Consider the following 26,301-nt stretch of genomic DNA (forward strand, 5'->3'; position numbering starts at 1 on the left):
TGCTATCACAGTCAGTAAACGCTGCGGGTTGGGCGCTGTGTACATCCGCAGCAGCCAGATGTTACAGCATAGTGGATGGGATTTCAAGAAATCCCATCTCCACTATGCATGCAGGGACGCCTCCAGCTTCCCTGCGGAGACAGACATGCGGCCCGTCTTTCCAGACTGCATCATCTCTATTTATCTTACGGAGACGCTCAGTCTCCACAAGATAAATATCATCTTTACAATGTATTAGGCGTGGTAATTCCGCACGGTTCAATGAACACATGCGGAATCAACAGCGTTCAGAAGCCGGCAGCGCTTTGGACGGAGTGGACATGTGCTGCGTGGAAAGCACTGCTGATTACTCACCATGGGGATGTAGCCTAAAAGTCAACTCAGTGCCCCCAAATACTGTAGTCATATTGCCATTTTTCCAGCTAACTTCAGAAAACGATAAATCACAAATCGGCTACACTCCACCTACTTAATGCAGCCAAAGCTATACCCCATGAGTAGTACAAAAATGCCTTTTATGTTCTCCATCAAACAATGGCTGACAGAAGTCAATATGATAGGCATCTACAAAAAAAATATCTGATGATTCTGAAAGCAAAATATGAATACAAATCAGTATTTTTTAATGGATGTTGCCAGACAACTAATATATAAGTATACACAAGCTATACAAATCCTGGTAAAAAAAATGTCCATCTTCAAATAAAAAAGATGTCCTGACAAGTATGGATCAGAAAACTGCCCAAAAATTGGAGAGACCTTCCTGGCACTCATACATACAAAAGCAATTATGTGTTTTAGTGCAGCTTATTTTATAGCCCTTGTATTCAGCAAAATAATAAAAAGACTCATTGATTTTTGTTTTTCAGAAATTTTATTTCTTCATGCAAAAATATATGCAGAAGATGGTACACAACTTATAACTTAGCATGCCAAGAATTTTTTACATTATGGATATTATTTACATAAATGAAGTCATGATAAGACTCTAGCAAAATAATAATCTTACATATAATTTGTCCATTTTCCAGATGTCTCAGAACTCAGAAGTGAAGAAACACTCATCTATTGTGCACACATTCAGACGTTTCATAACTACGCCAGAAAAAGTTAAATATTAAATGGTATTCCACGTGAATAGACATTCCATTCATGCTGCATAACAGTTCCAGAAATTGGCAGGATGATAAAAAGCAAATAAAAGAAAGCACAAATCCCTTGAGTAACGCTGACCACAAAATGTGAAATCTGACAAAATCCTGTGGCTACTAGCCTCAGGGGACGACTATGTTATTGGAGCGCAGGCTCTTATGCAATCACCAAATGCTGGTGGAAAGTAACCGTGAGAGTATTGGCTATAGTTGTGTGATAGCGGGGGCATATGCCTATAGAAACAGGTAATAGCAGCATGCACTGAAGGGCAATGACCTGACAATGGATGTACCGCACATGTCATATTGCAGGCACATAAGGAATGTGTGATTACACGGTTCATAAACTAGCAAATGCAGACGATTGCTTAGTCACAGGGCTTCGATCTCTGGTGAAAATGAAGACATCGAAGAGATCAACTGATCGCCCCAGATCTGTTCTCACCCCTTGAATCCTGGCAAACAGCTCATTTTGCAAGGGATAGGCAAAGTCAGTCTGACATTTCCTCTGCAATATTAATATTATATGGTAACTAGTAAAGCGCGAACGTGCTCGGATATCGTTTTATCTGAGAATGCTCAGGTGTTATCAGAGTATCTCGGGTGTGCTCATAGATTATGTTCGAGTCCCCGCGGTTGCATGATTTGCGGCTATTAGACAACCTGAAGATGTGCAAGGATTGTGGGAAATCCCCACATGTGTTGAGGTTGTCAAATAGCTGCAAATCATGCAGCCAGGGACTCGGACATAACATACGAGCACACCCGAGATACTGATAACACCAGAGCTTGCTCGGATATGACGTTATTCAAGTATGTTCGCCCATCACTAATGGTCACCAATCAAAAAAATGGCCAACCACATAAAACAAGAATAAGGGCTTACTCAGACATTAGGTTTTTTCACACACGAGAAAAAAACAGACAGAGTCGGTTCAGCTTTTCATGCAAGTTTCATCACCATGTGGTCTGATTTTCTTCAATTTTTCTTCAATGCAAAAAAACCCCTCTCTTATCAGTCTGTGACTATCGGACCACTCTCAGATGGCATCATGGACCCACAGACTTGTATTCACGATTCTGATCCAACATGTGGACGTGTGAACGCCTCATTAACTATTATAGGTACAAGTGCTATCTGTTAACTTCTCCACCCCCAGGCAAATTTCCGTATTTCATTTTAGATTTTTGCTCCCCTTCTTCTCAGAGCCATATTTTTTTTTATTTTTCCATCAATATGGCCATTTGAGAGCTTGTTTTTTTGTGGGACGAGTACAATTTTGAATGACACCATTGATTTGATTTTACTATATAGTGTACTGGAAAACAGGAAAAACATTACAAGTGCTGTAAAATTGCAAAAAAAGAGCAATTCCACAATTGTTTTGGGGCTTTTTATTTACCATGCTCACTAAATGCTAAAACTGACCTGCCAATATGATTCTCCAGGTCAGTACTGAATTATGAAACTTATGGAGATAGAGACTCACTGACTTCAAAAAATTAGAAAAAAATGAAAAGCAACAGCATCCAGTCCAGGTGAAAAAAATATTGCAACATTTCGACCCTTAAGGTCTTTGTCAAGCATACAACAATATGAAACATGGCAGCCTTATATATCGTGGAGACATGTGTGCTCCAATCACCAACAAGGTTCCAACCACTAACATAATACATATAACACGATTAAAAAAGTTCAATCATTTTACATTATCATTATATATATATAACAGTAGTGACTCATAGCACATCTAGTGTACAAACATAATATCACAATATAAGGCTGCAATGTTTCATGTTGTTGTGTGCTTGACAAAGACCTTCTTGGTCGAAACGTTGCAATATGGCAAAATAAAGATCAACTTCTATTTTTTTCACCTGGACTGGATGCTGTTCCCTTTAATTTTTGGCATGTATTTTCCATTTGGCCTCATTGGACTCTGAACGTGCATCCCTATCTTGGAAGAGCTGTTGGCTGCTGCTTTGTATTTATTAAAAAAAAATTAGAAGTCATGAATAAGAGTCGATTGAAACATGTTGACCGTTTGCATGGACATGATGTTTTATCGATATACACAATAAAATTGTAAATTCTTAATTCATGTGGGCTATGTGCTGGATTGACATTACTAATTTGGATTCCTTGCTTGCTCACATAATTGATCCATGTACCACAAAGAAAAAGGAATGAACAGTAAGTGTGGTGAGCTGTCAAAAAATAGACCCACACACATGCGTGAAATCCTTTCCATCTCTATTTTTGCCAATGAGGATGGATGAGTGGCTATGAGGGAGGGTCAATGGTGGAAACTTATGTTATCCAAGATGGTGGATGCTCTAGGTGCCCTCCCGATAATATGCCTTGCCTTCTTTTATCTTTCTCTGTTTCTCATTCAGTATAATGCCAACGATTAGAAGCCGCATCGACTCCCTAATTCAAGCCCATTACCATGCTGTGCACCTTTTCCTCCTACTACTAATGTATCTTCAGATGTAATCTCTTATAGATTTTGATATGGAGTGAATGTGACATAACAACATTATGGCTCGCAGACAGGCATACATTCAGGATGTTATGGCACGCATCCAAATCCATGACGCACTTAATATAGAAAGCAAATACTACTTAGAGGCATGCGGGCCTGGACACCCATCCAGCTGCTGATTCCACACACTGCTCACACACCCAGGCTTAGGAAAGGCCACAGGTCAAGTGTATTCTCCCTGGGCTGAGAAAAATTTCATCAAATTTTTCAATGTGAAAATATGCAGGTTCTAATTCCTTTAATTATACTTATGTGGGAAAGATCAACAAGACTTGGGCAAATTAATGTAATTAAATGCAGAATTCTCAGTTAATTCAAAATGTACCATGGGTACAAACCCAAGACACGACGATTATAAGCCCAATTATTCCGCACACCTCCCCCACAACTGCATGTGGCAAGTAACATTCGGAATACATTCGTTTTCATCAGATAAATACAAGATTCTGTAATTTACCACACAGCATGGCGACAATAGTTAGCGATCACTCAGACTACTTTACGTTAAACTTACAGCGGGAACTGACATTTTCTTTAGTGAAGGATTCTTTAAATAGAGATTTCCAGAACAGCAGGGTAAGGGGATAATATGCAGCAGCCTACTGAAAAGTGCACTTGAAACGTATAGTTAAGGCAATTAACCAAGAAAATGTCGCTCTGGTTCTTTAACTGAAACCAAAGCACCAATTTTATGCATAGACGACAATGATGAATAGACCCCGAGATAACTCTGATCACAAAAAGCCTGGAAACAAGAAGAAAGGAAGACAGATCCTGCCTGAATTAGTAATGGCCAACTTACTCTGCATAATAGCAGTACCAGATATGGCTGACCTTTCCCCCATCTCTCCTTCACTGCAGAGACAGAACACACACAACACTTATGGGGGCTGCTGACTCCTATTAGAAATGTCACATTTCTGGTGCCAAAAGACCTTGAACCGAAAGGATCGAAATGATTTAAGAAATATTCAAGGCCTATTCTTACAAAATCTGCACTTCCCGATGTCATATTGAATTATAATTAGACCTATCATGCTGACATTAAAGCAAATTCCCAATTAAAAGCCCTTTATCTTCTTTTCTCCTATTCAGAAAAGCAGTATCCTGGATTTCCTTTTCAATTGTCTCTAATGGTGCTAAAGCCCAAGAATTGTTCAAAGCCATAATCCAATTTACCAATGGGGTCTCAAGTTCCACTTGTTTGGGACACAAAGCTCAGATACTTGTGTTTCCTGAGATTTATATTGTGCATCCACAGCATTGTATATATAGTACATCATTAGATACTACTCATTTTAAAATGCAGAATTGGCATATTTATACATTTTACTACTTTTATTTATTTTATATTTTTAGTTTGTTTGTTATAGTACATGTGCAATAATATCCAAAAAAACTACAATGTCTCTACATCCTGTCCTCCATCCCATACTTTACTCAGTCCCATCCTGTCCACAGTCCCATCCTGTCCTCAGTCCCATCCTCTACTCAGTCCCATCCTATATTCAGTCCCATTGAGTTCACAGTCCCATCCTATACTCAGTCCAATCCTGTCCTCAGTCCCATCCTCTACTCAGTCCCATCCTCTACTCAGTCCCATCCTCTAATTAGTCCCATCCTGTCCTCTGTCCCATCCTCTACTCAGTCCCATCTTGTCCTCCATCCCATCTTCTACTCAGTCCCATCCTGTCCTCCATCCCATTCTGTCCTCAGTCCCATCCTCTACTCAGTCCCATCCTCTACTCAGTCCCATCCTGTCCTCCGTCCCATTCTGTCCTCAGTCCCATCCTCTACTCAGTCCCATCCTGTCCTCCGTCCCATTCTGTCCTCAGTCCCATCCTCTACTCAGTCCCATCCTGTCCTCCGTCCCATCCTCTACTCAGTCCCATCCTCTACTCAGTCCCATCCTGTCCTCCATCCCATTCTGTCCTCAGTCCCATCCTCTACTCAGTCCCATCCTGTCCTCCGTCCCATCCTCTACTCAGTCCCATCCTGTCCTCAGTTCCATTCTGTCCTCAGTCGCATCCTCTACTCAGTCCCATCCTGTCCTCAGTCCCATCCTATACTCAGTTCCATTCTGTCCTCAGTCCTATCCTCTACTCAGTCCCATCCTCTACTCAGTCCCATCCTGTCCTCCGTCCCATCTTCTACTCAGTCCCATTCTGTCCTCAGTCCCATCCTCTACTCAGTCCCATCCTGACTTCCGTCCCATCCTCTACTCAGTCCCATCCTCTAATCAGTCCCATCCTGTCCTCCATCCCATTCTGTCCTCAGTCCCATCCTCTTCTCAGTCCCATCCTCTACTCAGTCCCATCCTCTACTCAGTCCCATCCTGTCCTCCGTCCCATTCTGTCCTCAGTCCCATCCTCTACTCAGTCCCATCCTGTCCTCCGTCCCATCCTCTACTCAGTCCCATTCTGTCCTCAGTCCCATCCTGTCCTCCGTCCCATTCTGTCCTCAGTCCCATCCTCTACTCAGTCCCATCCTGTCCTCCGTCCCATTCTGTCCTCAGTCCCATCCTCTACTCAGTCCCATCCTGTCCTCCGTCCCATCCTCTACTCAGTCCCATCCTCTACTCAGTCCCATCCTGTCCTCCATCCCATTCTGTCCTCAGTCCCATCCTCTACTCAGTCCCATCCTGTCCTCCGTCCCATCCTCTACTCAGTCCCATCCTGTCCTCAGTTCCATTCTGTCCTCAGTCGCATCCTCTACTCAGTCCCATCCTGTCCTCAGTCCCATCCTATACTCAGTTCCATTCTGTCCTCAGTCCTATCCTCTACTCAGTCCCATCCTCTACTCAGTCCCATCCTGTCCTCCGTCCCATCTTCTACTCAGTCCCATTCTGTCCTCAGTCCCATCCTCTACTCAGTCCCATCCTGACTTCCGTCCCATCCTCTACTCAGTCCCATCCTCTAATCAGTCCCATCCTGTCCTCCATCCCATTCTGTCCTCAGTCCCATCCTCTTCTCAGTCCCATCCTCTACTCAGTCCCATCCTCTACTCAGTCCCATCCTGTCCTCCGTCCCATTCTGTCCTCAGTCCCATCCTCTACTCAGTCCCATCCTGTCCTCCGTCCCATCCTCTACTCAGTCCCATTCTGTCCTCAGTCCCATCCTGTCCTCCGTCCCATTCTGTCCTCAGTCCCATCCTCTACTCAGTCCCATCCTGTCCTCCGTCCCATTCTGTCCTCAGTCCCATCCTCTACTCAGTCCCATCCTGTCCTCCGTCCCATCCTCTACTCAGTCCCATCCTCTACTCAGTCCCATCCTGTCCTCCATCCCATTCTGTCCTCAGTCCCATCCTCTACTCAGTCCCATCCTGTCCTCCGTCCCATCCTCTACTCAGTCCCATCCTGTCCTCAGTTCCATTCTGTCCTCAGTCGCATCCTCTACTCAGTCCCATCCTATACTCAGTTCCATTCTGTCCTCAGTCCTATCCTCTACTCAGTCCCATCCTCTACTCAGTCCCATCCTGTCCTCCGTCCCATCTTCTACTCAGTCCCATTCTGTCCTCAGTCCCATCCTCTACTCAGTCCCATCCTGACTTCCGTCCCATCCTCTACTCAGTCCCATCCTCTAATCAGTCCCATCCTGTCCTCCATCCCATTCTGTCCTCAGTCCCATCCTCTTCTCAGTCCCATCCTCTACTCAGTCCCATCCTCTACTCAGTCCCATCCTGTCCTCCGTCCCATTCTGTCCTCAGTCCCATCCTCTACTCAGTCCCATCCTGTCCTCCGTCCCATCCTCTACTCAGTCCCATTCTGTCCTCAGTCCCATCCTATACTCAGTCCCATTCTGTCCTCAGTTCCATCCTCTACTCAGTCCCATCCTCTACTCAGTCCCATCCTGTCCTCCGTCCCATCCTCTACTCAGTCCCATCCTGTCCTCAGTTCCATTCTGTCCTCAGTCACATCCTCTCAGTCCCATCCTGTCCTCAGTCCCATCCTATACTCAGTTCCATTCTGTCCTCAGTTCTATCCTCTACTCAGTCCCATCCTCTACTCAGTCCCATCCTGTCCTCCGTCCCATCTTCTACTCAGTCCCATTCTGTCCTCAGTCCCATCCTCTACTCAGTCCCATCCTGACTTCCGTCCCATCCTCTAATCAGTCCCATCGTCTAATCAGTCCCATCCTGTCCTCCGTCCCATTCTCTACTCAGTCCCATCCTGTCCTCCGTCCCATTCTGTCCTCAGTCCCATCCTCTACTCAGTCCCATCCTGTCCTCCGTCCCATTCTGTCCTCAGTCCCATTCTCTACTCAGTTCCATCCTGTCCTTCGTCCCATCCTCTACTCAGTCCCATCCTGTCCTCAGTTCCATTCTGTCATCAGTCGCATCCTCTACTCAGTCCCATCCTGTCCTCTGTCCCATCCTATACTCAGTCCCATTCTGTCCTCAGTCCCATCCTCTACTCAGTCCCATCCTCTACTCAGTCCCATCCTCTACTCAGTCCCATCCTGTCCTCCGTCCCATCTTCTACTCAGTCCCATTCTGTCCTCAGTCCCATCCTGTTCTTAGTTCCATCCTGTCCTCAGTCCCATCCTCTAATCAGTCTCATCCTGTCCTCAGTCCCATCCTATACTCAGTCCCATTCTGTCCTCAGTCCCATGCTCTACTCAGTCCCATCCTCTACTCAGTCCCATCCTGTCCTCAGTTCCATCCTGTCCTCAGTCTAGCTCATCGTCTATTTTCTTATAAATTAGAAGTACTATGTATAAGTACAAAGCCTTCTTGGGAAATATTTAGAAAATACAAATCAGTGTTTCTTACGACGTACCCTTGAAATGCAATGATTTCTTTGCCACTTATTTCACTTTCAGGTGCTTATTATACCATCATAGCAGGGGTGGGAAATTGATTCTCTCAAGGGGTCAAATGGGATTAATGCAGACTGACAAGCCAATAGGCCGAACTACTAGTCGTTAATACGACATTACCACTGCAGACAATAAACAAGCACTGGAAACAGCAGGAACGTGTTTGCTATTTTCATGCAGCACAAATAGAAATGGACAGAAAAATAAATATTCATGGAAAACCCTTTTAAAGGGTACTCCATGAATACTGCTGCACAACCTCTTCTAAATGATCCAAGACTGCAGCAGAAGTGTTTTCCAGTTATAGGTTTCTGGCCTTAAATGGTCTGTGCTGGGTTAAAATAAGAGTGGCATGTTACTTACTACAGTGCTGCCTCTCTGCTGCTGCTCCAGTCTCTGCAATCGCTGCAGCAGTGACATCACGACTACAGCGCACATCACTTCTGCAGCCAATCATTGAGATCAGCTGCCCGTGCTGTCTGCAGCGGCACCCGCCACTGAGCTTAGTGATTGGTTGCAGAGCCGACGCGTGCTGTGGTCGTGATTTTAAAGCTGCAAATAATCAACAGATACTGGAGCAGCTGTGAAGGGACAGCACTGGAATTGTGGAGGCCAGGAACCAACTTTAAAAAATATAGTATACCTTCCTACTTCTCCTGGCTTGCTCACCTGGTCTGAGCCCAGTGTATGGGCTGGGTGAGAAAATATTTGGGCCACTCAATGAGAAATCAACATGTTCACAAGGGTGATCAACATGGACGGAGCTTTATTAACAGGTTGCACAGACTCATACCAAGACCAAGCATGTTCTTGGTGTGCTGCTCAGGTGTCGCGATAGGGCGAAGCTGTCAAGCACCCACACTGGCACCAGTAGATAGGAGCACCCACTGTGCGGAGCACCTACAGTCGGAGTAGCATGTGCACCTGACCTATGTCTCTACCAGTCTACACAGATCAGGTGCACTCTCTTCCGTAGAACCGCCATAGCACTGCTGCAGCATTTGATTTCATTCCATTCGGCTGTACGTGGGTGGGACAGAGACCGCCAATGGGCCAGAAGGGACCCACAGGCCCCTATCTGCCCAGATTTTATCCATATGATGGGAATTAAAGACCAAGAGAAAAGTCCACATGACAAAGGCAGTAGCTTCTGGGACAGTGATTCAGGATGATGATGAAGGAGCAAATATAAGCTGATTTTTCCCCAATTATGTTCTTTTTTATAACCTAATTGCTTTGGAACATAGCAATTTATGTTCCAAATTTAGCATGCAGAAAGCTGTAAGTAAGAGAAAGAATGAATCCGGCTAATAATCAGTGTTACTATTCTCACCTCACCTCCAGTGGTAGCAGACTTCACACAAGAGGGACGCCACGGAGCTTATTTTCATGCAAAACACACTCAATTTTGAAACACAATTTTCTAGACGCTCTGAAGCTGCTGTTGTAGGAATAGGATGAATGGAAAATATAGGTAGCAGAAATCAATAGGTTTAACCGGCAGAGAAGATACAAGCCATTTAGAACATTCACGAAATGGAGCAATAATAAAGTGATTTGTCCGGCAATGTAAAAGAATAGCATAGGGAATAAACTATACTCACCTGCTGTGTCCCCCGCTGATCCAAATCTACTGCTCGGGTTCTCCCCACAAGTCTTTGTTTACGGGGCTGCAGCCATTACATGTTGTCCTTACACATGACCGCTGCAATCAATCATTGGCACCACAGGTGTACAGCAAGAGACTGTTAAGACCAGAGCAGTCACCGATGGGCATCATCACTTTAGCCTAGCAAGTAAGGACCGCAGGGACAACTAGAGCAGAGGGGCATTTTCTGACATGACCCCTTTAATTACAATCATTGGATCAAGTTACAATTGCAGCAAAGTAAACAGAAAATATATTCTAAAAAAGAAAGTAAAAAGCACTGGCGCTCCTGATAGTCCCTAGTGGGGAAACAAAATTGCTGAATGTAGCGTGCTGCTGGTGATTGTGACAGGTTCTGTGTAGACCTGTAAAGTATATAAAATGAAAAAGAGTGGTATTCACCTGCGCTGTCTACAAAAATGAACAATAAAATGAAAAATAGATGAATAAATGAATAAGAGAGCACTTACTTAATGAGTAATCATTGGTTATGCAGTGGATGTTGCAATGGGTCCTTAAAGTACTACCAGAATCTTAGGGGAATGAGGAGAGAAAAAAAAAAAAAAAAAGGGGGGGTAAATGTTTGTAGCGGTCGGAGAGGGTGGGCAGAGCTGCTGGTGACGTCACCACGCTACGGGGCTAAAGAGGACAGGTGTGCTAGTATAGCTAGTCAGCAAACCAATTATTTAAAACCACCATTACCTATAAAGGTTGTACATTTATCTAAGCAGGGGCATCTACTATAAACCTCTGAAGATTAAGCAACCGTGGTCATCACAATACCCGCATCAATTGCAGATACACAGGGATCACGTCTCTTCATTGCACATTTCCATTTAATATCTGAGTGATTATATATTATAAATCTATTTAGTCTCACTATATTCACCAATACAAACATTTACCCCCTTTTTTTTTTTTTTCTCTCCTCATTTCCCTAAGATTCTGGTAGTACTTTAAAGGGACTCTGTCACCTGAATTTGGCGGGACTGGTTTTGGGTCATATGGGCGGAGTTTTCGGGTGTTTGATTCACCCTTTCCTTACCCGCTGGCTGCATGCTGGCTGCAATATTGGATTGAAGTTCATTCTCTGTCCTCCATAGTACACGCCTGCGTAAAGCAATCTTGCCTTGTGCAGGCATGTACTACGGAGGACAGAGAATGAACTTCAATCCAATATTGCAGCCAGCATGCAGCCAGCGGGTAAGGAAAGGGTGAATCAAACACCCGAAAACTCCGCCCATATGACCCAAAACCAGTCCCGCCAAATTCAGGTGACAGGTTCCCTTTAAGGACCCATTGCAACATCCACTGCATAACCAATGATTACTCATTAAGTAAGTGCTCTCTTATTCATTTATTCATCTATTTTTCATTTTATTGTTCGTTTTTGTAGACAGCGCAGGTGAATACCACTCTTTTTCAGAAAATATATTCTATATCATTCAAAATTACCATTGAATTCCTATGTTACAACAGTAAAACCCGATATATCCATCTATGAATACTACACAACTCTAATGTTACACAATCGATGCCAGCTTCTCATTCACAGCCACAAAGGGCAACCAAGACATTGGAATTATTGGAAAGATATGATTTGGCTGGTTACAACAGAAAACATACAGTATGTGTTTTAGATCAAGCAAATATGCTACTGTGCATGGGGTCTACCATTAAATATATGGTCCTATATATACATACTGTATATAGTCCTATGACAATGCTTCTGTACATGGAAGGCATCTTAAATATATAGTCACATATACCAGTCACCTGTTCTGCTGCCCATGTATTGGAAAAACACAAAAAATGGAGGAAAAAAAGCAAATTGGACATCATTTCAAACCCCCAAAATGGGATGGACAAAATTGTGGGTAAACAACTTTGTTTAAAATTGTGATGCTTGTTAAAACCCATATGTGGCAAGTAACAGGTGTGGAAAATATGAAAATCATACCTGAAATCGGATAAAATGGGGAGAAGTTGACTCAATGTTGCATTGTGTGTCTGTGTGTGCCACACTAGGAATGGCAAAAAGAAAGAGAAGAGAACTGTCTGAATACTTGAGAACCAAAATTCTTGAACAATAGCAACAGTCTCAAGGTTACAAGTCCATCTCCAGAGATCTTGATGATCATTTGTCCATGGTGTGCAACATAATCAAGAAATTTACAACCCATGGCATTGTAGCTAATCTTCCTGGACGTGGATAGCAAAGTAAAATTAATACAAGTTTGCAATGCAGAATAGTCTCGATGGAGGAGAAGCAGCCCCATTCAAGTTCCAAAGAAATTCAAGCTGTCTTGCATGATCAGAGTGCATTAGTGTTGGAACGAACTCTTCGTCAATATTTCAATGAAAAGAAAGACTATGGCAGTAGATCCAGGAGGAGCCCACTGCTGACACAGCGACATAACAAATCTAGATTACAGTTTGGCAAAATATATGTACCGTATATACTCGAGTATAAGCCGAGATTTTCAGCCCAAATTTTTGGGCTGAAAGTGCCCCTCTCGGCTTATACTCGAGTCACGGTGGGAGGCAGGGTCGGCGGGTGAGGGGGGGAGAGGTCTGAGGCATACTTACCTAGTCCCGGCGATCCTGACGCTCCCCCTGCCCATCACACTGTCTTTGGGTGCCGCAGCTCTTCCCCTGTACAGCGGTCACGTGGGACCGCTCATTAAACTTATGAATATGGACTCCACTCCCATAGGGGTGGAGCCGCATATTCATTTCTCTAATCAGCGGTAACGGTGACCGCTGATAGAGGAAGAAGCCGCGGCACCCGGAGACCAGCTGTCCAGGAGAAGGAGCCAGGGACCACGCCGGGAGCAGGTAAGTATGTCATATTTACCTGTCTACGATCCACACGCCGGGCGCGGCTCCATCTTCTCGGCGTCTCTCCGCTCTGACTGTGCAGGTCAGAGGGCGCGATGACGCATATAGTGTGCACGCCGCCCTCTGCCTGATCAGTCAATGCGCAGAGATGCCGGGACCGGACGCTGGGAAGCTGCAAGCAAGAAAGGTGAGTATGTGTTTTTTATTTTTTTATTGCAGCAGCAGCAGCAGCGTTACATATGGCACAGATTTATGTGGTTAATCTATGGGGCCAAACTGAACTGGGCAGAGCATATATGGCACAGCTTTATAATGAGCATCTATGGGGCCAAACTGAACGGTGCAGAGCACTATATGGCACAGCATTATAATGAGCATCTATGGGGCCAAACTGAACGGTGCAGAGCATATAGGGCACAGCTTTATAATGAGCATCTATGGGGCCAAACTGAACAGTACAGAGCATTGTATATGGGGCACAGCTATATAAGGAGCATCTATGGGGCCAAACTGAATGGTGCAGAGCACTATATGGCACAGCTTTATAAGGAGCATCTATGGGGCCAAACTGAACGGTGCAGAGCATATAGGGCACAGCTTTATAATGAGCATCTATGGGGCCAAACTGAACGGTGCAGAGCATATATGGCACAGCTTTATAATGAGCATCTATGGGGCCAAACTGAACGGTGCAGAGCATATAGGGCACAGCTTTATAATGAGCATCTATGGGGCCAAACTGAACGGTGCAGAGCATATATGGCACAGCTTTATAATGAGCATCTATGGGGCCAAACTGAACGGTGCAGAGGATATAGGGCACAGCTTTATAATGAGCATCTATGGGGCCAAACTGAACGGTGCAGAGCACTGTATGGGACAGCTTTATAATGAGCATCTATGGGGCCAAACTGAACGGTGCAGAGGATATAGGGCACAGCTTTATAATGAGCATCTATGGGGCCAAACTGAACGGTGCAGAGCACTGTATGGGACAGCTTTATAATGAGCATCTATGGGGCCAAACTGAACGGTGCAGAGCACTATATGGGACAGCTTTATAATTAGCATCTATGGGGCCAAACTGAACGGTGCAGAGCATATAGGGCACAGCTTTATAATGAGCATCTATGGGGCCAAACTGAACGGTGCAGAGCATATATGGCACAGCTTTATAATGAGCATCTATGGGGCCAAACTGAACGGTGCAGAGCATATAGGGCACAGCTTTATAATGAGCATCTATGGGGCCAAACTGAACGGTGCAGAGCATATATGGCACAGCTTTATAATGAGCATCTATGGGGCCAAACTGAACGGTGCAGAGGATATAGGGCACAGCTTTATAATGAGCATCTATGGGGCCAAACTGAACGGTGCAGAGCACTGTATGGGACAGCTTTATAATGAGCATCTATGGGGCCAAACTGAACGGTGCAGAGCATATATGGCACAGCTTTATAATGAGCATCTATGGGGCCAAACTGAATGGTGCAGAGCATATATGGCACAGCTTTATAATGAGCATCTATGGGGCCAAACTGAACGGTGCAGAGCATATATGGCACAGCTTTATAATGAGCATCTATGGGGCCAAACTGAACGGTGCAGAGGATATAGGGCACAGCTTTATAATGAGCATCTATGGGGCCAAACTGAACGGTGCAGAGCACTGTATGGGACAGCTTTATAATGAGCATCTATGGGGCCAAACTGAACGGTGCAGAGCACTATATGGGACAGCTTTATAATGAGCATCTATGGGGCCAAACTGAACGGTGCAGAGCACATATGGCACAGCTTTATAATGAGCATCTATGGGGCCAAACTGAACGGTGCAGAGCATAACGGGCACAGCTTTATAATGAGCATCTATGGGGCCAAACTGAACGGTGCAGAGCATATATGGCACAGCTTTATAATGAGAATCTATGGGGCCAAACTGAACGGTGCAGAGCATATATGGCACAGCTTTATAATGAGCATCTATGGGGCCAAACTGAACGGTGCAGAGGATATAGGGCACAGCTTTATAATGAGCATCTATGGGGCCAAACTGAACGGTGCAGAGCACTATATGGGACAGCTTTATAATGAGCATCTATGGGGCCAAACTGAACGGTGCAGAGCATATAGGGCACAGCTTTATAATGAGCATCTATGGGCCCAAACTAATAGGTGCAAAGCACTATATGGCACAGCTTTATAATGAGCATCTATGGGGCCAAACTGAACAGTACAGAGCATTGTACTGTATATGGGGCACAGCTATATAAGGAGCATCTATGGGGCCAAACTGAACGGTGCAGAGCATATATGGCACAGCTTTATAATGAGCATCTATGGGGCCAAACTGAACGGTGCAGAGCATATAGGGCACAGCTTTATAATGAGCATCTATGGGGCCAAACTGAACGGTGCAGAGGATATAGGGCACAGCTTTATAATGAGCATCTATGGGGCCAAACTGAACGGTGCAGAGCATATATGGCACAGCTTTATAATGAGCATCTATGGGGCCAAACTGAACGGTGCAGAGCATATAGGGCACAGCTTTATAATGAGCATCTATGGGGCCAAACTGAACGGTGCAGAGCATATAGGGCACAGCTTTATAATGAGCATCTATGGGGCCAAACTGAACGGTGCAGAGCATATAGGGCACAGCTTTATAATGAGCATCTATGGGCCCAAACTGAACGGTGCAGAGCATATATGGCACAGCTTTATAATGAGCATCTATGGGGCCAAACTGAACGGTGCAGAGGATATAGGGCACAGATTTATAAGGAGCATCTATGGGGCCATAATGAACGGTGCAGAGCATATATGGCACAGCTTTATAAGGAGCATCTATGGGGCCATAATGAACTGTGCAGAGCATATATGGCACAGCTTTATAATGAGCATCTATGGGGCCATAATGAACGGTGCAGAATATATATGGCACAGCTTTATAAGGAGCATCTATAGGGCCATAATGAACGGTGCAGAGCATTGTATATGGGGCACAGCTTTATATGGAGCATCTATGGGGCCATAATGAACGGAACAGTGCAGAGCATTGTATATGGGGCACAGCTTTATATGGAGCATCTATGGGGCCATAATGAACGGTGCAGAGCATTCTATATGGCACAGCTATATACGGATAATCTATGGGGCAATAATCAATGGTATGGAGCATTATATATGGCACAGCTTTATATAGAGCATCTATGGGGCAATAATGAATGGTATGGAGCATCTATTTTTATTTTTGAAATTCACTGGTAGCTGCTGCATTTTCCACCCTAGGCTTATACTCGAGTCAATAAGTTTTCCCAGTTTTTTGTGGCAAAATTAAGGGGGTCGGCTTATACTCGGGTCGGCATATACTCGAGTATATACGGTAATACGGTAAGTAAAAATCCTTCTGGAAAAGAAGATGAGACCAAGATAGAGCTTTTTGCATAAAGCACATCATTCAACTATTTACCGGAAATGGAATAAGGCCTACAAAGTAAAGAACAAAGTACCTACAGTCAAATATGGTGGAGGTTCAAAGATCTCTGGCACTGGGTGCCTTGACTGTGTGCAAGGCATCAAGAAATCTGAAGATTACAAAGGGATTTTGGATTACAACGTTTTTTTATCGCAGCAACAGCAAATGGAGCAAGTGTCTGTATGGAGCATCTTATGGGGCCATAACGTTTGTGCAGCACTATGTGGGGCAAGTGTCTGTATGGGGCCATAATCAATGTTTGTGCAGCACTATGTGGGGCAAGTGTCTGTATGGGGCCAAACTCAACGTTTGTGCAGTACTATATGGGGCAAGCGTCTCTATGGAGCATCTAATGGGCCATAATCAATGTTTGTGCGGGATTATATGGGGCAAATATCTTTATGAAGCATCTTATGGGGCCATAATCAACGTTTGTGCAGCACTATATGGGGCAAATATCTTTATGGAGCATCTTATGGGGCCATAAACAACATTTGTGCAGCATTATATTGGGCAAATGTGTCTATGGAGCATCTTATGGGGCCATTATTAACCTTTATGCAGGATTATATGGGGCATATTTTAACCCCTTTACCCCCAAGGGTGGTTTGCACGTTAATGACCGGGCCAATTTTTACAATTCTGACCACTGTCCTTTATGAGGTTATAACTCTGGAACGCTTCAATGGATCCCAGTGATTCTGACAATGTTTTCGCGTGACATATTGTACTTCATGTTACTGGTAACATTTCTTTGATACTACCTGCGTTTATTTGTGAAAAAAATGGAAATTTGGCGAAAATTTTGCAATTTTCCAACTTTGAATTTTTATGCAATTAAATCACAGAGATATGTCACACAAAATACTTAATAAGTAACATTTTCCACATGTCTACTTTACATCAGCACAATTTTGGAACCCAAATTTTTTTTGTTAGGGAGTTATAAGGGTTAAAAGTTGACCAGCAATTTCTCATTTTTACAACACCATTTTTTTTAGGGACCACATCTTATTTGAAGTCATTTTGAGAGGTCTATATGATAGAAAATAACCAAGTGTGACAACATTCTAAAAACTGCACCCCTCAGGGTATGTGCACACGTCCGGATTTTTAGCGTTTGTTTTGCGGAATTTCGCTATAAAAACGCTATAAATCCGCTAAAAAATGCTAACATTATGCATCCTATCTTTTAGAATGCATTCCGCATTTTTTGTGCATATGTTAGCGTTTTTTTTCCGCAAAAAAAACTCATTCCGCAAAAAGAACGGACATGCTCATTCTTTTTGCGGATTTTTTGCGGATTTCATAGCAAAACTGACATTCCAAAAAATAAAAATAAAAACCGCAAAAAATCCGCGCAAAAACCGCGCAAAAAACTCGCAAATTCCGCGAGAAATCCGCGCGAAAAAAAACGCGGATTATCTGGCAGAATTCTCAGGATTTTGTCAGGAAAAAAACCTGATGTGTGCACATAGCCTCAAGGTGCTCAAAACCATATTCAAGAAGTTTATTAACCCTTCAGGTGTTTCACAGGAATTTTTGGAATGTTTAAATAAAAATGAACATTTTACTTTTTTTCACAAAAAATTTACTTCACCTCCAATGTGTTTTATTTTACCAAGGGCAACAGGAGAAAATGGACCTCAAAAGTTGTACAATTTGTCCTGAGTACGCTGATACCCCATATGTGGGGGTAAACCACTGTTTGGGCAAATGGGAGAGCTCGGAAGGGAAGGAGCGCCGTTTGACTTTTCAATGCAAAATTGACAGGAATTGAGATGGGACGCCATGTTGCGTTTGGAAAGCCACTGACGTGCCTAAACATTGAAACCCCCCACAAGTGACACCATTTTGGAAAGTAGACCCCCTAAGGAACTTATCTAGATGTGTGGTGAGCACTTTGACCCACCAAGTGCTTCACAGAAGTTTATAATGCAGAGCCGTAAAAACAAAAATCATATTTTTTCACAAAAATTATCTTTTCGCCCACAATTTTTTATTTTCCCAAAGGTAAGAGAAGAAATTGGACTCCAAAAGTTGTTGTACAATTTGTCCTGAGTACGCTGATACCCCATATGTGGGGGTAAACCACTGTTTGGGCGCATGCCAGAGCTCGGAAGGGAAGGAGCGCCATTTGACTTTTCAATGCAAAATTGACTGGAATTGAGATGGGACGCCATGTTGCGTTTAGAGAGCCACTGATGTGCCTAAACATTGAAACCCCCCACAAGTGACCTCATATTGGAAACTAGACCCCCCAAGGAACCTATCTAGATGTGTTGTGAGAACTTTGAACCCCCAAGTGTTTCACTACAGTTTATAACGCAGAGCCGTGAAAATAAAAAATCTTTTTTTTTCCACAAAAATTATTTTTTAGCCTCCAGTTTTGTATTTTCCCAAGGGTAACAGGAGAAATTGGACCCCAAAAGTTGTTGTCCAATGTGTTCTGAGTACGCTGATACCCCATATATTGGGGTAAACCCCTGTTTTGGCGCACAGAGAGCTCGGAAGGGAAGGAGCACTGTTTTACTTTTTCAACGCAGAATTGGATGGAATTGAGATCGGACGCCATGTCGCGTTTGGAGAGCCCCTGATGCACCTAAACAGTGGAAACTCCCATTTATAACTGAAACCCTAATCCAAACACACCCCTAACCCTAATCCCAATGGTAACCCTAACCACACCCCTAACCCTGACACACCCCTAACCCTAATCCCAACCCTATTCGCAACCGTAAGTGTAATCCAAACCTTAACCCTAACTTTAGCCCCAACCCTAACCCTAACTTTAGCCCCAACCCTAACTGTAGCCTTAACCCTAGCCCCAACCCTAGCCCTAACTCTAGCCCTAACCCTAGCCCTAACCCTAATGGGTAAATGGAAATAAATACATTTTTTTTTTAATTTTTTAATTTTTCCCTAACTAAGGGGGTGGTGAAGGGGGTTTTGATTTACTTTTATAGCGGGATTTTAGCTGATTTTTATGATTGGCAGCCGTCACACACTAAAAGACGCTTTTTATTGCAAAAAATATTTTTTGCGTTACCACATTTTGAGAGCTATATTTTTTCCATATCTTGGTCCACAGAGTCATGTGAGGTCTTGTTTTTTGCGGGACGAGTTGACGTTTATATTGGTAACATTTTCGGGCACGTGACATTTTTTGATCGCTTTTTATTCCGATTTTTGTGAGGCAGAATGACCAAAAACCAGCTAATCATAAATTTCTTTTGGGGGGGGGCATTTATACCGTACCTCATTTATATCATTGTTTCATGGTTTGGCGCTTTTATACAATAAAAACTATTTTATAGAAAAAATAATTATTTTTGCATTGCTTTATTCTGAGGACTATAACTTTTTTATTTTTTCGCTGATGATGCTGTATGGCGGCTTGTTTTTTGCGGGACAAGATGACGTTTTCAGCGATACCATGGTTATTTATATCCGTCTTTTTGATCGCGTGTTATTCCACTTTTTGTTTGGCGGTATGATAATAAAGCATTGGTTTTTTGCCTCTTTTTTTTTTTACGGTGTTCACTGAAGGGGTTAACTAGTGGGACAGTTTTATAGGTTGGGTCGTTACAGACACGGTGATACTAAATATGTGTACTTTAATAGTTTTTTTTACTTAGATAAAGAAATGTATTTATGGGAACAATATTTATTTATTTTTATTTTTTTCTGAATTTTTTTTAATTTTTTTACACATGTGAATATTTTTTTTTTACATTATAACATTGCCCCATGGGGGGGCATCATGTTATGGTGTAAGATCGCTGATCTGACCCTTTTCTGTGCACTGTGTCAGATCAGCAATCTGACGTGCACTCATAGAGGCTTCCCGGCGCCTGCTTTGAGCAGGCACTATGAAGCCACCTCCCTGGAGGACCGGGATGCAGCCCCACGGCCATTTTGGTTCCGGGCCTGCTGCAGGGAGGAAGGTAGGAGACCCTCGGAGCAACGCGATCACATCGCATTGCTCCAGGGGTCTCAGGGAAGCACGCAGGGAGCCCCCTCCCTGCGCGATGCTTCCCTAAACCGCCGGAACACTGCGATCATGTTTGATCGCAGTGTGCCGGGGGTTAATGTGCCGGGGGCAGTCTGTGACCGCTCCTGGCACAGAGTGCCGGATGTCAGCTGCGATAGTCAGCTGACACCTGGCCGCAATCGGCCACGCTGTCCCCGTGAGCACGGCCGATCGCTATGACGTACTATCCCGTCGGTGGTCATACGGGCCCACCCCACCTCGACAGGATAGTACGTCACATGTCAGAAAGGGGTTAATATGGAGCATCTTATGAGGCCATCATAAACTTTATGGAGCATTATATGGGGCTCCTGATTCAATATGGATATTCAAAAACACTTAACCTACTGATGTCTCAATTAATTTTACTTTTATTGTTATCTATTTTTACTTTTGACATTTACCGGTAGCTGCTGCATTTTCCACCCTAGGCTTATACTCGAGTCATTAAGTTTTTCCAGTTTTTTGTGGCAAAATTAGGGGGGTCGGCTCATACTCGGATCGGCTTATACTCGATTATATACGGTAAGTTGTCCGGCCCATTTGGGGGTGTTGTGTGAAATTATGTCCAATTTGCCATTCTTAATCATTTTTTGTTGTTGTTGTTGTTCCAATACACACAAAGGAAATAAACATGTGTATAACAAAACAACAAAACATGTGTAATTGCAATAATTTTCTGGGAGAAATACTTTTTTGGGAATAATTTCAAGGGAGCCAACACTTCCACGACTGTATGTATCTATGACCTATCTTGCTGTGCATGGCTCCATTTGCTAATAAGCAGGTACAATGGATTCTGCTTTTTGGCGGTCTCTCTGATATTGGCTTCAGTCCCTCACTGGTTTCATGTGAACATATCATAGCAATAAATGGTAAATTACACATTGATATTTTACAGTAAGCCATAAGGTGAGATGACTCAGCAGCATTAGCAGAAACTTCCACTGAAAATGATTATGCCCGCAAATCTTTCAGTTATTAGATGATTGATACATTTTTCCAATAATCTTCATTACGTGTGGATTCGTGCATGTTTGTCAAGCCACATTTTGGAGACATAGGAAAACATGCACAAGGACACATAGGGCAAAAGGTTTTATACGGAGCTGGAAAGCCCCCATAATTCATCACACGTTGGGTAGTTCATTTACAACCAAAAAATTGCATTGATTGAAACAAATATCAATCACAAAATATAAAATAGTACATGGACAAAACAGTAATCCTAATCCTCTAATAAACACCTCCAAGTATTCTTAGACATAAAACAAGAAAACACAAGGACGTCAAACAAACAGAAAACTGTGTCAGATTTCTGCACATGGCTCCCGTTTTAGGAAAGTGCACAACCCCTTTCGAATTTTAGTAGGTGTTTTCAGACAAAAGCAGGAATATATAGTATTTTCCATTCCATATTTACAAGATGGCTATTCTTCAGGCTTACACATCATGCTATTGCCATTATGTATTCATTCTGTAAGGAATATTAGATCATTCAGGAAAAAAAAGTTTGGTTTTAATAAGACAAAGCGCTGCCAAGTCTGCACTTGGTTCTCATATGCCTTCCATAGTATGTAAAGTATACCGCCAGATCTAACCTTGACTGCAGTCCAGCATGCAGTAGCAGATGAATCAATCAGGCCCAGACAGTACAATGACTAAGCCTGTGGTGCTGGCATGCCGCTCTGCACTTTTACCCTCAGACTGGTTTATATAGAAATGTATAGCTCTCAGCTCCATATCTCATTCTTCACAGATTCCTCTCAAACACTGACATATGCATAAACCGTGCCAGATAATGACTGCTGCTATTACACCCAGAAGATAAAGGGTATATTTCTTACCTTCGAATGTCAGCGAGACCCTTGCCTGCGGCTGTGACGATCCCGTGGTACATCCGATGTATACAGCTAGCCCTAGTATAACCTTGAGTGCCACAGATGCCATGGTGGTAGGATGGTATTTATTTCTATATTTAGATCCCGGCCGTACAACCTGTAATAGAAGAAGGTGAAGTCATTACACCCTTCAACCAATGCAATAGGACATTTCAAGGTAGGAAACATTGAAGAGTTGTGTCATGTTTACAGTAACTTAACCTGCGGGATGGAGAACCAGCCAAAATGTAAAATGTGAAGGCGATGCCCCCTGCCCCTGCATTCCACCACGTCAGCTCATAGTAAGCAAATAATAGACGTCTTTAAGTGAGCAGGTACTCACAGCAGACCTATCCCACTTGTAGTCAGAGCAGGCTTTCTGCTGCCTGGAATGGAATAATAAGCTGAATAAACACCATAAGCTTCTCCCACATTTTCTCAGCTGTGATAACATCTTGTGGACTTCTCTTCAAACAGAGCGGACACATTAAAGTCTCATCATCCATAAGGCACATAATCTAAAGCAAAGCAAACATCAGCTCTCTTCAAACAGGTTATTAACATTCACCTGGAGCTACAGCGGGGCAAACCCCAACGCAACCCAATAGAAGGCAAACGTGTGAAGGGACCGCAATCAGCAGCGAAACACATGGAGATAGGCTGATCCTCCCTGTACGGTCAGTACATCACCTGTAATAGATGCACAAGCTGCAAATGCAGAAATAGTCATATGTGCCGAAGCCTAGCATGTCAGCAAATAAACTGGGGAAAATAAGTATTTGATACACTGCCGATTTTGCAAATTTTCCAACCTACAAAGAATGGAGAGGTCTGTAATCGTAGGTACACCTCACCTGCGAGGGACAGAATCTAAAAATAAAAACCAGTAATTGTTTGATTTTTAAATAATTAAATTGTATTTTATTGTATGAAATAAGTATTTGATCACCTACTAACCAGCAAGAATTCTGTCTCTCAGAGACCTTTTTGATTTTCTTTAAGAAGCCTTCCAACTCTGTACTCATTACCTGTATTAATTGCACCTGTTTGAACTCGTTGCCTGTATATAAAAGATATCTGTCCACACAATGAATCACACTGCAACCTCTCCATCATGGCCAAGACCAAAGAACTGTCTAAGGACACCAGGGACATAATTGTAGACGTGCACAAGGCTGGGATGGGCTAAAGGACAGTGGGCAAGCAGCTTGGCGAGAAGGCAACAACTGTTGGCACAATTATTAGAAAATGGAAGAAACACAAGATGACTGTCAATCTTCCTCAGTCTGGGGGCTCCATGCAAGATCTTGTTTTGTTGGAATGATTCTAAGAAAGGTCAGGAATCAGCCCAGTGCTACTTGGGAGGACCTGGTCAATGACCTGAAAGCACCTGGGACCACAGTCTCAAACATTACCGTTCGTAAAACACTACGCCATCATGGATTAAAATCCTGCTGTGCATGCAAGGTCCCCCGGGTCACACCAGCACATGTTCAGGCACAATTGAAGTACACCAATGACCATCTGGATGATCCAGAGGAGGCATGAAATAGGGTAATGAGGACAGATGAGATCAAAATAAAACTTTTAGGTATCAAATCCACTTGCCATGTTTGGAGGAAGAAGAAGGATGAGTACAACCCCAAGAACACCATCCTGAACGTGAAGCATGGTGGGGGAAACATTATTCTTTGGGGGTGCTCGTCTGTAAAGGGAACAAGACGACTGCATCATATTGAAAGGAGTGGCTCTGTAAGAAGCATTTCAAAGTTTTGGTGTGGCCTAGCCAGTCTCCAGACCTGAAACCAATAGAAAATCTTTGGAGGGAGCTGAAACTTAATGTTGCCCAGCGACAGCCCTGAAATCTAAAGAAGATCTGTATGGAGGAGTGGGCCAAAATCCCTGATGCAGTGTGTGCAAACTTGGTCAAGAACTACAGGAAACTTCTGTACGAAATATTAAGTTCTGTTTTTCTATTGATTCAAATAGTAATTTTTTTTCAATAAAATGCAAATTAATTCTGTAAAATCATGCAATGTGATTTTCTGGATTTCTTTTTTAGATTCTGTCTCTCACAGTTGAAGTGTACATATGATAAAAATTACAGACCTCTACATTCTTTGTAGGTGAGAAAATTAGCAAAATCGTCATTATCAAATACTTATTTTCTCCTCTGTATAAGGTGCGCAGTCTGGGGGAGATTTGTTGGGATCTCTATACCAGCTAAGTGTAAAAATGCCCCACTTCTCATACTACGCTCTGAACACTATGATACTGAATCATAAGTGATGCTAAGAGTTCCAGATCTCTTGTAGCTGGCTCTGTATGAGGGGTCTCCAGGACAGATGTAATTAGGGGCTATGAGGGCACATAGACCTAAATACACACATACTGTATGAGGCACAGTGTAAGGACTGCACTTTACAATGCATCCGGATGGTCTGTAATAGAATTCTAAGGCTACGTTCACATTAGCGTTTTGCGGGTCTGCGTCGGGCGCAGCCGCGGCGACGCATGCGTCATGGACCCTATATTTAACATGGGGGTGCATGGACATGCGTTGTCTTGCGTTTTGTGACGCATGCGTCTTTTTTGGCGCAAGTGTCAAGGCGCAAATGCAGCAAGTTGCATTTTTTTGGCGTCCAAAATCATGGCAAAAAAGGACGCATGCGTCTCAAAACAATGCGTTTTGCATGCGTTTTTGTTTGCGTTGTGCGTTGCGTCGCCGACGCAGCACCGCACAACGCAAATGTGAACGTAGCCTTACAATGGCAAATACAACAAATAAGCACATTTTCATCCATTATCTATCAAGCAAATATGTTAGTACATCTTTAGTACAAATTTGACATATTTATTTTAGGGACCATTTTTCAAGTGTCTTCTCCAATGCAGACTACAGAATATAATTCCTGTCCAGGCAGCTCAGTAATTTGGCATACAGCTCCAGCACCCTATGAAGGGGGCATATTATTTCCGGCAGTGACTCGTGTGGCCACTGAACCAAGAGGAAGATGATGAACTCTCAGCAAATACAAACTTTAAATGATCTTAGAGCTGAGATATTACTGTCTGTAAGAACAAAAGCCGCGTAATACAAGCAGTCACTGCCGTCTGCCCTATAGCCCCGAGCTTTATGATCAGTGTCAGGGACACAAACGCTCCCGAGTCACCGAAAATGATGAGAGGTGTTACAGATGATGTCACAATGGAGCCATGAGTAATATCATACTTCTGATGACTGGTGTCACTGTAGGAACCAGAGCCTGGAGGGACGCCCATCGTGACCCCATAAAATCTGTGTACAGTCACTGGTCACTATGCTTATCAATATATATATTTAACCCCAAATCTGCCACATGTCGAGCCAGCCTAACCCCATGTATGCTGGTTTGCATCCCTGTTATCACTTATGTTACATATAAAATATAAGTCATTGGTATCATCATCTGACCCTACAATTAATACAATTAGTAATTATATCACTGTAAAAAAAAAAAGTATAATAATAATATATTAGTGAGCAATGCTGTGCAGCTCAAAATGAAAGAAGCAATGTGCTATGGGTCATTGTATAATCTGGAGGGGAAAGAGCCACATAAGGGTCAATATAAGATAATGACAGCTATATATTAGCCAACGCAAGAGGTGAAAGAGCCACATAAGGGACAATATAATACAATGTTGTATAAGGACTGCTATATACTAGCCCAAACTGGAGGGGAAAGAGCCACATGAGGGTCTGTATAAGACAAGAACTGCTACATATTAGCCAAGGCTGGAGGGGAAAGAACCACATGAGGGTCTGTATAAGATAAGGACTGCTTAGCCACATAATAGCCCAGGCTAGAGGAGATGGAGCACATGCATAAGATAAGCACAGCTGTATACTAGTCCATGC

The 26,301-nt window shown here is 43.3% G+C and overlaps 1 protein-coding gene across 1 annotated transcript in view; it reads right to left on the bottom strand.

The window, feature by feature from the left end:
• The window catches only part of SEMA3C (semaphorin 3C), a 229,319-nt gene that overhangs the window by 197,988 nt on the left and 5,030 nt on the right, over positions 1–26,301 (bottom strand). The window contains exon 2 of the mRNA XM_069765149.1: positions 22,368–22,518. Within this exon, the coding sequence (XP_069621250.1) occupies positions 22,368–22,470 (103 nt within the window). The 5' untranslated portion in view covers positions 22,471–22,518. The remainder of the gene's footprint in view (positions 1–22,367; positions 22,519–26,301) is intronic.

Source organism: Ranitomeya imitator, chromosome 4 (assembly GCF_032444005.1).
Source record: "Ranitomeya imitator isolate aRanImi1 chromosome 4, aRanImi1.pri, whole genome shotgun sequence".
Taxonomy (NCBI): Eukaryota; Metazoa; Chordata; class Amphibia; order Anura; family Dendrobatidae; genus Ranitomeya; species Ranitomeya imitator.